This window comes from Filicampus tigris, chromosome 7 (assembly GCF_054856515.1).
Source record: "Filicampus tigris isolate MCC_2025a chromosome 7, RoL_Ftig_1.0, whole genome shotgun sequence".
Classification (NCBI taxonomy): Eukaryota; Metazoa; Chordata; class Actinopteri; order Syngnathiformes; family Syngnathidae; genus Filicampus; species Filicampus tigris.
The window spans coordinates 24638998-24655173 of NC_141223.1; the positions used below are offsets into that span (position 1 = coordinate 24638998).

The window sequence follows — 16176 nt, forward strand, 5'->3', positions numbered from 1 at the left end:
CAGAAAATGGTGGAAATTGAAATTATACAGACAGACAATTTTTTTTTCCAAGTTGAGCACAGGACAAACATCACAACAATGTTATTAAGACATGTCCTGTACTGAAAAGAAATGAATTACAAATAAATAAGGCAGCATTGCACCATTGTTAATTAATGTTTTACAAGTACAAACATCCTTGACAGAAATATGTTGGCAGTAAATACACATAAAAAAATGTCACCAAACAAACACACAAACAAACAATAAAATCAACAAATGAAAACAAACTTGTGTAATCATAATGTGCAGTGGTCCTCCAAAATACCGAAGGAGAGAGGCAACACTCTAGGTGGTGGCTAATCCACATGATGATGCATCCCGACAAGGATTAAAATTATTTATTAACAGAAAGTACTCAGGAAAATTCTATAGCTGTTGCTTTTAGCAACAAACATTAGCTGAGTTACACAACAACCCTTTCACTTTAAAATGATTTCATCATCCAGGAAGTGCTAATTTTGTATGAGCAGAAAGCAGCCTCGATATGTTGATACAATAATTAACACTGGATCATGTGACTCCTGTCTCCATACCATTGAAATCTTTTTTTTTTTTTTTTCCCAGTGTAGCCAAATGTTTCACTTCCTCAGACTCACAACTGACTTCCTGCTGCTGTCACGAGGAACACATTAATACGGATCAAGGTTGTTATCGTAAATGAAAACGAACGAAATAACGAAAACTACAATTAAAAAAACATTTTCCTTTACGAAATAAAAACGAAAATGTTTTTTGAAAAACGATAACTACCGGTAACTAAAACGACATTGTCTTCTCACAAGACTAACTAAAACGAACGACCATCGTACCATTCGTTTTCGTCTTTGTAAGCTTTTGTGATCATTTAAAATGTGAAACACGGCGCTGACTGTTTTACGACAGTTGTACAGCCGTATGGCACCTCGACGTCTGAAGTGACGTAACGCGATTACAATTCGGTCTGATGGGTTTAAAACAAAACTAAAACATTATAATGGCGAAAATTGGGAGAAAACGACGGAGCCCCATTTGGGATTATTTTGATTATGATTGTGTCTCGGACAAAAGAGACAAAAAATTTTATGTTTCATGTTGCTTGTTTCATCTGCATTTTCACTTTAGAAAAAGCATTAACGCACTGCACTTTTCTTGGCCTTAATGCACTTAAGTTTAAGTGGACTGTTATGTTTTATTTGTCTATGGTTATTCGTATATTGTTAGTAAGTTAATACATTTTTCAAATGGTATCTTTATTTGAATAAATAACACTTGTTACTGTAAAAAAAAAAAAAGGAGCCGCACTTGACAAATACATCAAATTCTAAAAAACTAAACCAAAACCAACCATTTTCCCCAAAATTAAAACTAATAAAAATGAACAAATCGATTCTAAAAACTAATTAAAACTAACTGAATTAGAAATAAAAAGTCAAAACGAAATAAAAACTAAACTAAAATGAAAAATCCAAAACTATAATAACCCTGGTACTGATATACAGTAATCTACGAACCCGCTTCAACCGACAAAAGCGCTCAACAATTAGCCAGCTTTGAGCTGCTAATTCTATACAGTATTTTGATTTTTTGGAAAGGCTGTGATGCGAATCATTTCGCAAATCCACTTCTGGAATCTAAGCCTTTTCTAAATGTGCTCATGCTTTTAGGAATATTCATGTTCATCTTATGAAAGGGCAATTTATTAGCCTTCACTGTGATATACAGTAAATGTCAGATTTTTTTTTAGGGGGGTGGGAGGGGTGTTGTCTCACACGCATTTTACTTTGAATTTTTTGAGTGGCATTTGCACACTGTGGTCCTCCAGTTGGGTGTGTGCATGTGTGTGTCATAACCAAATAGGAATGACACAAACACGCACGCCCATCTGTGGGGACCACACCTAGTGGTGACTATCAAAATGCATCATGGATGTTAAAAAGTAGAATTACTGAGTGTATTCCAGTTACTTAGCTCATGCAAATGGAGGCGGCGTGTCTTTCTCCAACATGTGCAGCGTTTGACGGATGCCTTTCTCCACCCTTCGGAAGTGAAGCTTTTTCCAGAGGCTCTGCTGCTGTTGACGTCCCCACTCCAGATCCCTGAGGAACACCTGCACAGGAGAGGGCCGCGTGACTGATAATGACAAACCATGTCACATTACCTTATCAAACAATATTTAACTCACAAATGTAATCACTCTGTTAACGATCATGTGACAGGGTGCCTACAGGCAATAAGTTTGAATACTTTGGACCGCTCCAGCAGGACTCAATGACATTGTTGACTTCCTGTGCAGGTTTGAATTTACAAATGCATATGAACGGAATGGTGAACTAGTTTGTTTGATTAGATGTATAGCTATCAGTGACTACTTTACAGCGCTACACAACACTTGCCCAACACAGCCCATGGTCAGACACATCTAAACAAGTTTCCTATTAGGAAATTGAATGAGCATGTTTCAGTATCTATTGCCATCATAAAACCTTTAATACTGAACGGGCATTCTTTTAAGCATCATTTCAAAATTCTTAACTCTAAGCTAAGTGTAAATAGATGTATCGTAATTTCATATTAATAATGTGCTATTAAAAAAAAAGATCCAGAATTGCCCTGCCATGTTGTACAAGGGTCATTAAAAATTTGGAACATTCTTCACATTTTATGGACATTTCGTCGCTGTTGTGTGAAAAACACTTATCTCCATTTTTTTTCATTTTCTTATTTTTACATGAATCATGTTTCCGCATTACAGACATCGCATTAAAGTGAAAATTAAAATCGTTTCCAAAATTGGAGATAAGTGTTTTTCACAGGACAGCGACAATTTGCTAGTGCCTTTAAGGTTATAAAAAAACAATGATAATAAAAAGGTGCACTTCCATTCCAATATGATATTTAATGTCTAATGTTAGAAATATGTAATATTTGTCTGGTGTTGTTGCGGATATTTAGTTTCGTGATTTTTGTGCGATCGCAGTAGTAAATCTAAATAAAAGCTTAGCTACTTTGTAATTCTTTATTACGTACCTCATTGATGTTCTTCCCAGCATTGTTTAATGATGAAAAATAAGTACATGTTCTGTGCCCTGCTGTTAGTCCTATGGTTGTGCGTCAGTTAGCCATGTTAGCCAATTAGCATTGGCCCAGGCAGTTGTTCACTGAACTTATTATGTGCTTATCCCGTTGGCTATTTGCTCCAATCATCTAACAATTGTTGCTCCTTACAAAGTTTCTGTGGGGAGGGCGTGGAAATGATGTTAAATTGCAGAGCTGGGCATCACCTATTCCCCGTCTGCATATTTAATGGACCCACGTGGTCCCAGTCGGTCCGAGTCCGGCCAAACGATCGAGAACGGACTTGACCTGTACTACGTCACACGCAGGTGCCGCACTCCTGACACGCGGCCGAGTAAGTGAAACATAAAACATAATACTGTGTTGTGTACCTTGCGGCCCCACAGACGGAATGACATGTGCCCCATATTGTTTTTATTTCACCGATCACCACGCCGTGCGTCGGTGCGTGTCTATTGTTTTCATATTTTTTCTTTGTTTGGCGGCGTGTCTGCTCGTGCGGCGCCTGCGTGTGACGTTAGGATTACGTTCTCGACGCCGATTGGCTGTCACAGACGAGGGATGGACCGGAACCACATGGTCGATTAAATATGCAGGACGGAACGCGGTGGTGGTTAGGCGATGCCCAGCTCTGATAAATTGTATGTCGGTTTTCCATGTACGTTATTAAGTGTAATTATTTTGGACGGCCACTAGACGCTGTCATTACACTGTCTGTTCTTAAGATCCTACATATTTCGTGAATGCCATAATTTTAGGGCAGCATATCTGGAGGCAAGGCAGCTAAATTTATATAGTGCATGTCATACACAAGGTATAACTCAATAAGCTATTTTGAGATTTGAGACTACAGTGCACCCCCCGCTTAGTCACGGTTCGGCACCAGCAGATTCACACATTTTGAGTTTTTTTTCTTTTTCTATTTATTGTTTGTTAGTGTTTTGGGGAGATTTGGGCCCTCGCCCCCATTTTCTCCCTGTTGTTCGTGGAAAAAGCACAATGAATGTTTATCAGTGTTTCTTAAAGAATTTGGGGGGAGTTTCAAAATATATTTCTTATTTTTGCCAGTGCATTTCAATGGGCGTCAATTATATGCAGATTTTCAATATTTGTGGGCAGGTGTGGTGATGATCCTGCACGAATAGTGGGCGTCCACTGTATTTACAATCTTAAAATCGTGCAAGTAATTTTTTTTAATCTATTCGCCCCTGTGCAACTAGAACATTCACATTGTTTTAAAATGACTATTTCTGATTATGTTTTTTATTGCTCACAAACTTCAGCTCCTTACGTCACTCCATTTATCAGCAATACCGTGAAAATCACTGTAATGAATATTTACTTTGCTAGTTGACTTACAGTGTGCGCCCCTAAATTTTCTACTTGCTTATTTCAAGATTCATAGCGTCAATGCCTTTAAAAATAAAGCAACAAATTAAACCCAATAAAAATAGAATAAACTAAGATCCTTGAAGTGTTATGGAAGCTTGTACACCGAGGTGAAGATAGGTCATCTGAGCCACTGTCATATTTGTGCATGTTAACATAATAACTTTACCGATGGATAGCAAAAACTGGAATAACAGCGAGCTGGGAAGGAAAGAGACAAAAAGCTAAAATCCCAGTTGCTTTATTGGAGCCAGTCGCTACAATCGCATGCCACCCTTTTCGGGAAGAAACCGACGTTGATTTACTTGCATCAACAATTGCAACACTGTTTCATCTGAACTCATCTGGAATGATTCATGAGAGCTTAACAATGGCAGTGAGGTCAAGTCCAGGGCTCATGGAACTTACTCACAAAGGACACATGAGGAGGAAATGTGCTAGTTGTTGACTGTATTCTTCGACTTCACTTTATTTGTATGAGCCGGCTGTTTCCCAAATAAAGGTGATTACATCCAAATTCTATGCTAACATGACTGATGATCATTTGGCGGTATGCTTCATTCTGTCATTCACTGCAAGTCATCAGAATAAGGTCAGGACAAAAAGAGTACGGAGTTTGATTGCAGCTATGCAAGTCACACCAACTTGTATATTTTCATGTAAAGAATACTACATTTTCAAGTATTTTTAAAAATCATTTTTACTGTCTTTTCACTTAAGATTCACTTAACCTACTGAGGGACTACAGATAGAAACTCGACAACGGCTATCATATTTACATGCTAATGTTCATCAAAATGCACTGTCCCTTCTTAAATAAATAAAATATAAATAAATATATATATATATATATATTCACAAATACATACTGTATATGTTTTTACAGTAGGTAAATTTTAAATAAAGTGAGGTCACCCCTGCTGTATGTCACATAACAACTTGATGAGTTGTGTTGACTACAACTACTGTAAAACTGACACTCTGCTGCATCTATTCCAGGAATGACCTACTGACATCTGGATATTTTTCTCCGTGTGTTTTGTAGGTGAGAGCAGGAACTGGACGTGGATTGGGGAATAGAAAATATTAGTCTCACCACGGGGCACAGGGGATACCAAAAGAAAAGTCCAATGACTGGGAAAAGCCGGTTTATCCACAATTGCTTGTATATTTAGAAAGAGTTTACCTTGAGCTGCTGTTTAACTCGCTCCCTGTCCCAGGAGGAAGCATTCTCACGAATCACACTGAGGATGGGGTGCCAGTCCTCGGAGAGGTCAGAACCCTCAGTGACCGCGGCCAGCACCCTCACTCGCCGCCCACTGCCGTTGTGGCTCTTGGGAATGCCTCGGACGTACAGGGACTGCTTGCCAACGTCGCTCAGAGGGTTTAGGTACAAACTACACAAACAGACAAAAAAAGGTTTGAACAACAACAACAACAAAAAAAAACAACAAAGGCTTTTCATCATATTTTGACCCAACTTGATCAGTGCAATATCTGTGGATCCATTTGTTTAGAATAGCTGTACTCTAAAGACGGTTGGGTCAAAAATAACCCACTATGGGTAAAAAAGAATCACTCTCAAAACAGCCCACACCATTGGGTTATTTTGTACAAATCCTCCAAAACGTGTAGTTTTGGAACAAAAAAAAAATAGGTTGTTTTGTGGGTTATTCATCTGACCTAGCTTTTTGGTTTAATTGGACAAACCAAAAAGTTGTCAGTCCCTTTTTGACCCATAGTGGATTATTTTTGACCCAATTGTTTTTGGAGTGTGGGTTACTTTAGAATTGCTACTATACAAACTAAAACAATTTCAAAAATACAGCCATTTTTGTAAATTATCGCAAATATGTAAAGCGCGATGGTTAGTGATGGTAATGGTTTGTTATGATTGCTTGAACTAGCAGAATTGTCCCTCTTACTGCAGAGTGTGAATGCTGGGATGTTCCCTACACACATCCACGAGGGCCAGAGCTGCATTGTCTCCGATGTTGTTATAGGCAACGTTGAGCTCCTGGAGTCCAACGTGCTGCTGAAGCCTCTCGGCCAGCTGGCGGGCCCCTTGGTCCCCTAGTCCGGTGTGCATCAGGGATAGATGCCTCAGGGACTGGTTCTGCGGAAGGGCCTCCAGAAGAAGGCAGGCTCCAGAGTCTAGCAGTGGGTTGTCACACAGTCTGGAAGTGCAGACAGCGAGAGAGTCAGACATTTATGCTTTTTTAATTCATGCGCACGGGGACATGAAATGAAGACACTGATGTGATGGTGACAGATTATGGCCCCTGTCCGATATTGAATATAGAAGCAATTTTAGGTAAATAGTGCGCAGTTGGGAAAAAAGTCCACCATATGAAAGCCTGATTGATAAAATCCAACATGCTGAAAAATACAAATATGCTGACTTGACTCTGCTGAATATGGCTTCAAAATCTTCCCGTGAACCAGCTTGCAGCCATTGCTACTGCAGTACTCACTAACTCTGATGTTTGAAAGGTTTGCCTTAGTGGCTAAAGATCTGCCACCTTCACCTTTACCTTCCGCCACCCCAAAATGTAATTACAGTCAGTCTTGAGTACATTTCTTACTTGAAATATAGATTTACTTCTGAAAAACATGCTTCATTTAGCATTTGCTGCCGTTTCCCGTTGCAAAAATGCACACACAAATACAAGTTGACAAATGACTGCATGTACATATTTCCCCATGATTGATTGATGGATTAAGGGACTTGACATACTATGTTTTGCTTTGAATGTTTTAAAGCACTTTGAGTTGCATTTTTATGTATGAAAAGTGCTATATAAATAAAATGTGATTGATTGATTGATACTACTTGAAGAGACAAAGAAATGTTGTTCAAGGTTTGTCTTACTGTAGCACTCTAACACAACTTTTGGAGTCCAGTAGCAGATCTCTCAGGAAGATGCAGGAGTCAGGGCCAAGGCTATTAAACTGCAGACTGAGGACAACAGAGACAGGCAGGGGCATACATCACAACAAACACAACATATCCATGCTGACTGGTACGCGAGGGACTTCACAAGTCAACTAGTAACCCAGATAATGCTCATGTTCTGCATTGTTATTGTTCAAAAATAAGGACAGTCAGGTTGCTACACTACAAACAAAGAACAGCGATCCATATCAACAATGGCTTTGTCTGTCTTTATTTTAGTTCTTAGCAGTTCCACGTCATGTAACACAGTGTAACAGTAAATGTGAGCTTTCAGAGTGACTGGCTGAATATTGTTTGGCCAAGTCACTGAATAATTAGTATGGATCTTTATTAGAATTCAAGGTCAAGTATCTACATAGTACTACTGATGTCACGAACAACATTTATTTATAAATTTATAGTTCGTACTTTACTTTTAATTTTAAAATCTTGGCAAATTTTTTTTTTTTTCAAGACCATCATCTGGGTTACTGAGATTAACATTAGAGATAGACCGATATGTTTTTTTTTTTCAGTTTGAGCTATGTTTTACCGATGCCGATTATTAGTAGTCAAGGAGGCCGATAACAGATATTTAGAGAGGATATTCATTTTCAGTAGAAAGGAAAATATTGGCATCAAAATCTAAAAAGAATTTTAACTCTTAACTTTGTTGAAATGTCTTTGAGCATATGTTGATTGAACAAATTTTCATATTTGCATAATGTCGATTTTTTTATTATTATTACTAAAATTTTGACAATATACATCTTTGTTATACAATTCTAACAAAAATTTCAGGGAGCACCCATGGTCGTCAGCATATCTTCAAAAGTTCAATGGAAACTTAAACAATAGCTCCATATAATTTTCGACAGTAAATAAAGCCCTCCAAAATTTCAAAATGACAGAAATGATAAACTTTCACATACAGTATCTTTGATTTCAACACAGTTTTAAATTGATTCATTATTGGCCATCAGATTTTTTAAAAAGGCTGATGCCGATATTCGTCAAAATGCAGAATATCGGCGCCGATAATCGGCCCGGACGATAATCGGCCCGGACGACAATCGGTCCATCCCTAATCAACATGAAGAAACAGATGATGAACAAAATATGAGTTAATTATTAGTTAGTGCACATAACAGAACACTTAAATTAATACAAATAAAAACATTGCCGGTCTGCTAAATGCATCGAGATCTTCACTGCAAAGAACAGAAAAATGGACAAGTTCCTGAGTTTCTCTCACTTGAGGTTCCGAGTGTGTCTAAAGGCAGGCGACAGCGTGCAAAGCATTTCTCGAGTCAGGAGACAGGAGGAGAGGTCCAACTCTTCCAGTTGATAACTACGACAAGACACCAATGGCAATTCTTTTAAAATGTATTATTCTATGCCCATCTCTCATACAGTCAACAGTCTCAACACTTAGCCCACCTGCAAAAATCTTAAAAAAATAAAAAAATAAAAAATAAACATTATAGATAATAATCGTCACTTTAATTGGAAGAAATAGTTACATTGTTTATTGTTTTGATGGTAGTTGGCATTTGTGCTGGACTGCACTCTATACTGAAAAAAATCCTCTGCATCATTTACTAAATTTGATTTCAGCAAGTGGTTGTATGAAATAAATTCATCTGAATCCAGATAGATTTTTTAAGCAGACTATATATCTACTTTGAAAATGTATCTGGATACAGGTGATTTAATTTTGTGCAACCACCACCAAAATAAAATTGAGTCAAATTCAACCAGCATTTTTTTCAATGTACAATATCTTACTGAGGGGTGCCTAGTGATTGGAATGTTTTGTCCTGTATGGACCGGTTGCCAGCCAATCGCAGGGCAGCCACATAAACCAACAACCATTCACAAGAAAACATGCATGTGTTAAGAATATGGGAGGATGCCTTAATAGCCAGAGAACACCCATCCAAGCACCGGGAGCAACGTTCCCTCTAAGCTGCACGTGTAAGCAAATGTGCACTGCTCTCACCCTCTCAGGCGCACACACTGCGCACATTACCTTTCGACACTCATTCATTCTACATTCATTTCCACCCCATTTTATCTAGAAACAGGACACCACACCATTCCCACATCCCTTACAGTTTTAGTAGTGCGACCGAGGTTGCACATTCAGTTGTTCTACTCTAGTTTACTTGGGCGCATACACTGACACCCACACACACACACGCACACACACACACACACACATTTGGTGCCATTCTACAGATTGTATTGAGACTTAATTCTGCGTAAAATGACCTATGTGCTAAAATTAAAGTCACAAATGGGCTGCCACTCAAAGCGCTTCACACTGATACCTCGTTTAATGTAACCGTTACCTCACTCCATGTAAATTTCATGGAGTGAAGGAAAATGAACAAAAATGGCATCCGCCTGAGCTTTTGGAACACAATGTAGTTGGCAGTAAAAACAATCCCCGGCTTACCTTGGAGGTGCGCAAGAGAGCACCGAGCTCAACACAAAGCATTTAAGTGAGGTCATGCGTATGTTGTGGAGGCGGATGGTTCTGATTGAGGCCAGGACCTCTGCTGTTAGTCGGGGATTTTGAAACTCATACAGAAGGACCAACAGATCCATCAACTCCTCTGGTGGCTGCGGCTTGTTGATTTCTAGCATGAAAAGCAACAAAAATATGTTAGTTAAACCATATCTCAAGTTTATAGATGAGTCTTCCTGCTTAAAAGGCACATTTTTGTAATTCTTTCTCCCTAAATAACTTTTTTTCTTAAAGTGTGACTACTTATTACCAATAGTGATGGTTAATTTGTGTGTATTCAAATCGCTGGCAAAAAAACCCCCCAAAACATCATAACAGTGTGTGTAATAATGTGCATAGTGGTCAATATCAAGTGGCCATTTCGACCAGACGCAGCAATTTCACAGACTGTCATTGATGGGAAATCTTGTCAAGTTGCTGTTAAATGCTTCAACGTACAGATTTAGCCAGAGCTGGGCATTTGACCCTTTTTTGCCGGTCCGGCCGCGACCCTCCACCCTTGACCTGGGTAGCCTTCCGACGCGACCCCCCGCCCTTATTCATAAACATTGTCGGCCCCCGCCCCGTTCTGCCCTCCGGTCCGACAAAAAAAAAAGTGTCCGTGATTGACGCCGCCGTGGGAGGGATGCTAACGGCAGAAGCTTTTTAAGGATCATTAGCTGGCTAATTTACTATTCGAACCCGCCGACAACACGCTTCAAAATGTGGCACTAGTACTTTACTACTTACCCAACTGCGTGGGATTACTTCCATTGTGAGCCCCGGGGTTGGTTTTGTCGTATTGTATAATTATTTGGGTCCAACAGACGGCCAGAAGTCGCAGTCAACAAGTTACTTATTTATTTTTCACACTTCCCTTCGTTCACAGCCTTCAAAATTAAAGCATACCAGCAAACCACTATACATAGCAGGTTTGCTATGGCATATTTCCGGAAGTAGAAAAGACGCCAAAAGAAGTGCATGTATTCCACCTTGATGTGCCAGCGTCATACTTGAGTGCTGCGTGCAGATTAATATACTTCTGGACACAAGTTGTTTTGAAGCAGTTGAGTTTCGGGGGGCGTCGCTTCAAAAAGACAGCGATAACAATGGATATCGTGCCTGCTACAACCATAAAGGGACCGAGATGACTAGACTATGCATTTAATTTTATTGCCAAACTAGTTTGCTTTTGTAGCAGCAACGAGCTTTGTGCTGCATCCACTCAATCCTCTCCGTGTGGGAAACTGTATGTCATCGCAACATGTGACATAATGGACTGATCAGAGCAGCAACAATTGCTGATGTGTGCGTGGCATGTGTGGCAGACCTGTAGCCAACAATGTGTAGGTCACCTGAATCAATGCAGCAGTTGTCGCTCGCGCCGACGAGGGAGTAGAAAGAAGCCTAAAAAGAAGCCTTTCACAGAGTAGGCTGAGATTACATTTTGCCGCCTAGCGAGCACGTCGCACGCATGAGGGCCGATTAGTGGGCCGGACTAAAATCCACTTACGGCCATGCTTAGTCCAACCATTTTAAAAAAATTGTCACCCCCAATCCCCCCAACCCCGGCCACAAAAATGGGCATCCAGCCGGGCCGGAGGGTCCGACCGGTCCGGCCCCGGGACGGACTGCCCAGCTCTGGATTTAGCCTTCAAAACATGAGTCCCGAAGGGGGTTGTGCCAGCGGAAGAAACACAAATATTAGGCCACTGTTGCATACTTGAAATACTCAGCCAATGAAAATACAAGCTAAAAGTGAAGCGTGGTAGTTAGCACAGAATGTCGGAAAGGTGTCACCTCGAACAAGGTATTTCCGAAGAGCTCGTGTGATCTGGGCCACGGTGGCACTCTGGATGTTACATCCAAGTTGCTGAAGAAGGACTCGGTTGCCATAATGCAAGAGACCGCCCATGAAGATGGGGTACAGTTCAAAAGGCTGACCCTCAAGCTGTTGTTTTGATGGTGGCCCATGCACTCCCAAGAGGCCTTGCTCGACTTGATCCAGAACATCCTCATTGTAGCTATCTTCCTGGCGGAAGAGCTCGGCCGCCATGGTCCTCGCAATGTTGCCCTTGTTTCGAGTACTGATTTTGTCGTAAAGCTTTGGGAAAAGCTTGAGCAAATTGAAGACGGCAAAGATTCTGAGCGGGATGAACTTGGAAAAGATGTTGACGATGGCACTGACGTCTTCGGTCGCCTGACCGATGGCCACGGACACTTGCTTGGTCAGCTTCTCCAGAGCGGATTTATTCTCCCCTAGGACCACGTAGAGTGCCGCCAGGTACTCCTGCATGGCCGGAACAGCAAATACATATCGCCTCTCGTCATGCTCGCACAACTCTGTGGGTAAATGCTTGCAACTTTCAACACAGGGAGCCAGAAAAAAGTCCAGCACATCAGTTCTGAAAACAGCCAGCTGACGCAACTCCTCATCCGTCTTGGTCTTTCCTCCGATCCACTGCTCCAGCTCCTCCTCCGAGAATGAGGTGCGTTTGTATGTCACGCCTTCGTAAGCCAGTTTGCCTACTGTGCGGACGACGTACAACATCAAAGAACTGTGGAGATCCTGCCTGGGTGCACTCGCCGCAGTAGCTTTGCCCAGTACCTCCCCCCCAAAGTTGAGCCGGAGGAAACTGGTGTAAATGCCAGTCAGCGTGCGGATGGGCGCCGCGGCGTCGGTGAAATGCAGGAAGTGCAAGGTGGCACATGTGAGCCAGCAGTAAGAAGGCAGAAAGCAGGCTGCGGCCAGCTGGCTCTCCCTCTGGAGATTGAGGTAGAGCAGCTCGACGAGAGCCTGAGCGTCAGGCGCCTGTACAAGTTCCCCACTTTGCTGCAGGAGGCGGCTGGTGAAGTAGGCACGCTGACGGTTTGGGTCGTTGAAGCCGCAAATCTGGGCGTAGCGACTCACATATTTCGCAGGGATGCGATCCAAGGCAGACAGTCTGGTGGTCACTAAAACACTGGCCTGAGAAACATGCAACAAACACATGATCAAACATCGCAACCTTTTACATCACTGCTACTGATACTACCGATAACTCAGATTTATGCTGCACCTTTCAACTAACCCGACGAACAACGGATATTTATTTTGAGAATGAGGGGGTATTAAAGCGTTAAAGTGGAAGTCGACCCGAACATATTTTTTTCGAGAATATGTTCTATGCAGGCCCCCTAGTTGAGATAAGCCATTCTGATTAATATTGCATTTGTGGAATATAGTATGAGAAATCCACCCATTTTTAGCTAGCTCAGGGGGCAGCCATTTTGTCACTTCTGTTGACGGAAGATGACATCACAACTACCCAGGGCTCAGGTATCGGCCAATCACAGATCACCTTCAGAAAACAGTTGAGCCGTGATTAGCGGTTACCTGCGCCCTGAGAAACTTTTCATCGACAGAAGTCACAAAATGGCCGCCCCTTGAGATGGCTAAAAGTGGGTGTATTAACTTTTATTTCACAAACACAATAGTTATCAGAATGGCGTATCTCAACTAGTAGGCCTGCATAGAACATAATCTGAAAAAAAAATATGACTTCCCCTAAAATTCAGATTTACGCGGAAATTCGGGTTACGTTGCCAGTGCAGGGGCGCTCCGGCCCTGGGTGGGCCTGGGTGTGCACACATTCAGATTCAGGAAAAAAATATATACTTTTACATTTTTAGTCAATTATTATTTAATTATTTTTGAATTTGAGTTTCGTTGTGTTTTTCAATTCAACATCCTGTGGGGTGGAGCCAATTCAAATTCAAATTCATCCACTGAATTCTCATTTGATCACTCAATATGAATTACTCTGTACATTTGAGATAATGAATAGAAACATAATCCCACAGAAGTTGAAGTCCAATTTTTAAGCAAGTTGCATCTTGGTTGTTCTGTTCCATTTTCCATTAGGACTGTGCAAAAATTATTATTAATATGCATTTATATCCAACGCACTAAGTTTGTTTATACAAGGAAATCATACTTGAATTAATACATTTGCACCTTTTTTTTATTTTATAGTATCTAATTATATACATTTTGTTTGGTCCAAAAGGAACTTACGTAATTATAGTGTTACAAGAAATGTAAAATGTAAACATTTTCTTGTTTTGTACTCAAAAATAAATGATAGTTTGAATAATCGTGATTTCAATTATGACCAAAATAATCTTTTTTTAAATATTTTGTCCCCTAATCGAGCATGCCCATTGTCCATGCTGTTTTACCTCAGGGAGAAGGTACTTGCGAAGAAGGTTGACCACAACTGCACCAGCGGGCAGCGACTCATTGGGGTCACTGCAAAGCTCTGTGGAGCCAATCCGGAAGTCAAGCTTCATCTTTTCCATCCCATTGAATAAGAAGAGAACATCTTTGGCCTGGTTGCCCTCCCCACTCAGTAGAGGATTTTTTTTCAAGTGGAGGTACTTCCTACTGACTAGGTCTCTCAAAGACGCCACCCTGGTCAAAATAAATCACAAATAACAAAATCAAAACAGTTAGCGGAAAATTGCTTGGCACAGTCTCTTCAACTGAGCATTCTCAATTCTCTTGTTGTTCTCAAGTACCCTTGAGCAAGATACGGAAACAACTATTCCTGACACTGCGTCATTGGTGTGTGAATAAGTTGTTCACTTTCCATCCATGTCAACATGTGTAATCATCATTACTCAGTGTTTGAAGGGTTGAATGAGGTGACTTCGAAGGTAGAAAAGAGGTACATAAATGCCGTAACCTAAGAAGTCTGGGTGTAGGCTTTTGTTTTGAAATGACATATCCAAGCTGTGTTGTATTGACTAAAACACAGGAATGGCCTGCATGGACAACAACACAAATGGTTCTGATTACCGCCAGAATTAATTGATTGTTGTTTATTGATGAGTATTCCCTTCCCACAATTAATATGTTTATTTTTCAAGTAAAAAAAAACGTTTTTCAAATTCATTTCTTCCTGCCAGCTCTTGTAGTAGTAAAATGCCAATAAGAGACAAGAAAAGAGTCATTACTGAGTGCAAAGAAATCAATTACTACTACTAAGTTGAGCAGGGTCTTTAATTTAAAAATGCAACCCATAGAGGTCTGAACAATGTTATTTGAGTTACCCATTATCATTCAGGAAATTCATATTGGATAATAATCTGACTTTGGAATTTTCCCGTGGAATAATCATAATCCCACATGCTTATTTGCTCAAGTCTCAAACTGGCAAGCAGGTCGTGAGTGCTTCTCTAAAAGAGGAGATGAGACCAGGACAGCAAATAAGAACCAGCGTAGCTCAAATTAGATGTATACAGTAGGTGGATATTTTGCAACATTACAGTGCTGAATCTGCAGCAACTAAAGATTTCATGCAAAAATGTCCTTGCCTAAATCTAAAAATTCTTGTTGAATTGGTAAATTCAAGTTGAATCGTTTCTTGAAACCTCTAAAGGTCAAAGGTAAAGTATTGCCACATTTTCTTTTTTTTTTCAGCTTTTGAAAATGTTTTATAACGTATGACCTTGTACCTGAGACTGGTACTAAATACTGTTTACCACAAAATACTCGTGTGCGGGTGTTTTTTGAGGCAAACTTGACTATAAATATTCCTTCAAGCCCATCTGCCTGGCACTGCTTTAGTTTCATTCCTTGTAGTGTGATCTTAGCCAAGCAATTGTAATTATTCTATGACAATATATAGACCCACATTCTGTATTGCTCATGTGTTCCAAGGTCAGAGAGGACACAGAAAATGACTGTCTCGAGCATGGGTCACCAACCAGGTAGAACACCCGAGGAGCACGAGTAGCCAGCGGGCTTGTTTAAAACATATCTCACCGATGATGGGGTCCTGTGATTTTCTAAGAATGCTGTAGAAGTGATCATTTGAAAATGTAAACACTGGCTGAGATTTAGGGATTGATCGGTTCCTTAATTGCTGTGAGAAAGTGATTCATGATTTTTGTTTTCACATAATTGAATCTCATGAATTATTAATAGCAACACACAATAACCATGCTACTAAAAGTAACTGGAGCAAATGTGTTACTTCAGAGGTGTGCATCAAACGGATAGCCCTTCAAATTGATCAATACCCAGGAAGTCTCAGTTTCAAAAAGGTTGGGGACGCCTGTTTCAGAGTGAAAGGCCGGGTAACTTCAAGACTGGTCACCAGTTAGTTCATCACAGGGTTGCCACATACAAGACGGACAAGCATTTGTGCTCACATTTGTGGACAAGTAGTGTCCTCTCAGAACCTAACTTAGAGCACAT

At 40.5% G+C, this 16176-nt stretch overlaps 1 protein-coding gene across 3 annotated transcripts in view; it reads right to left on the reverse strand.

Moving 5' to 3' along the window:
- Positions 1–94: 94 nt before the first annotated feature.
- Positions 95–16176, reverse strand: part of nlrx1 (NLR family member X1) — a 20494-nt gene continuing 4412 nt past the window's right edge. For all 3 annotated transcript variants that reach the window (XM_086036797.1, XM_086036796.1, XM_086036798.1), the window contains 8 exons: positions 14154–14385; positions 11733–12900; positions 9882–10065; positions 8676–8771; positions 7358–7444; positions 6411–6662; positions 5672–5882; positions 95–2128 (listed from right to left, as the gene is read on the reverse strand). In XM_086036797.1, coding sequence (XP_085892923.1) covers positions 1991–2128; positions 5672–5882; positions 6411–6662; positions 7358–7444; positions 8676–8771; positions 9882–10065; positions 11733–12900; positions 14154–14385 — 2368 coding nt within the window. In that variant the 3' untranslated portion in view covers positions 95–1990. The remainder of the gene's footprint in view (positions 2129–5671; positions 5883–6410; positions 6663–7357; positions 7445–8675; positions 8772–9881; positions 10066–11732; positions 12901–14153; positions 14386–16176) is intronic.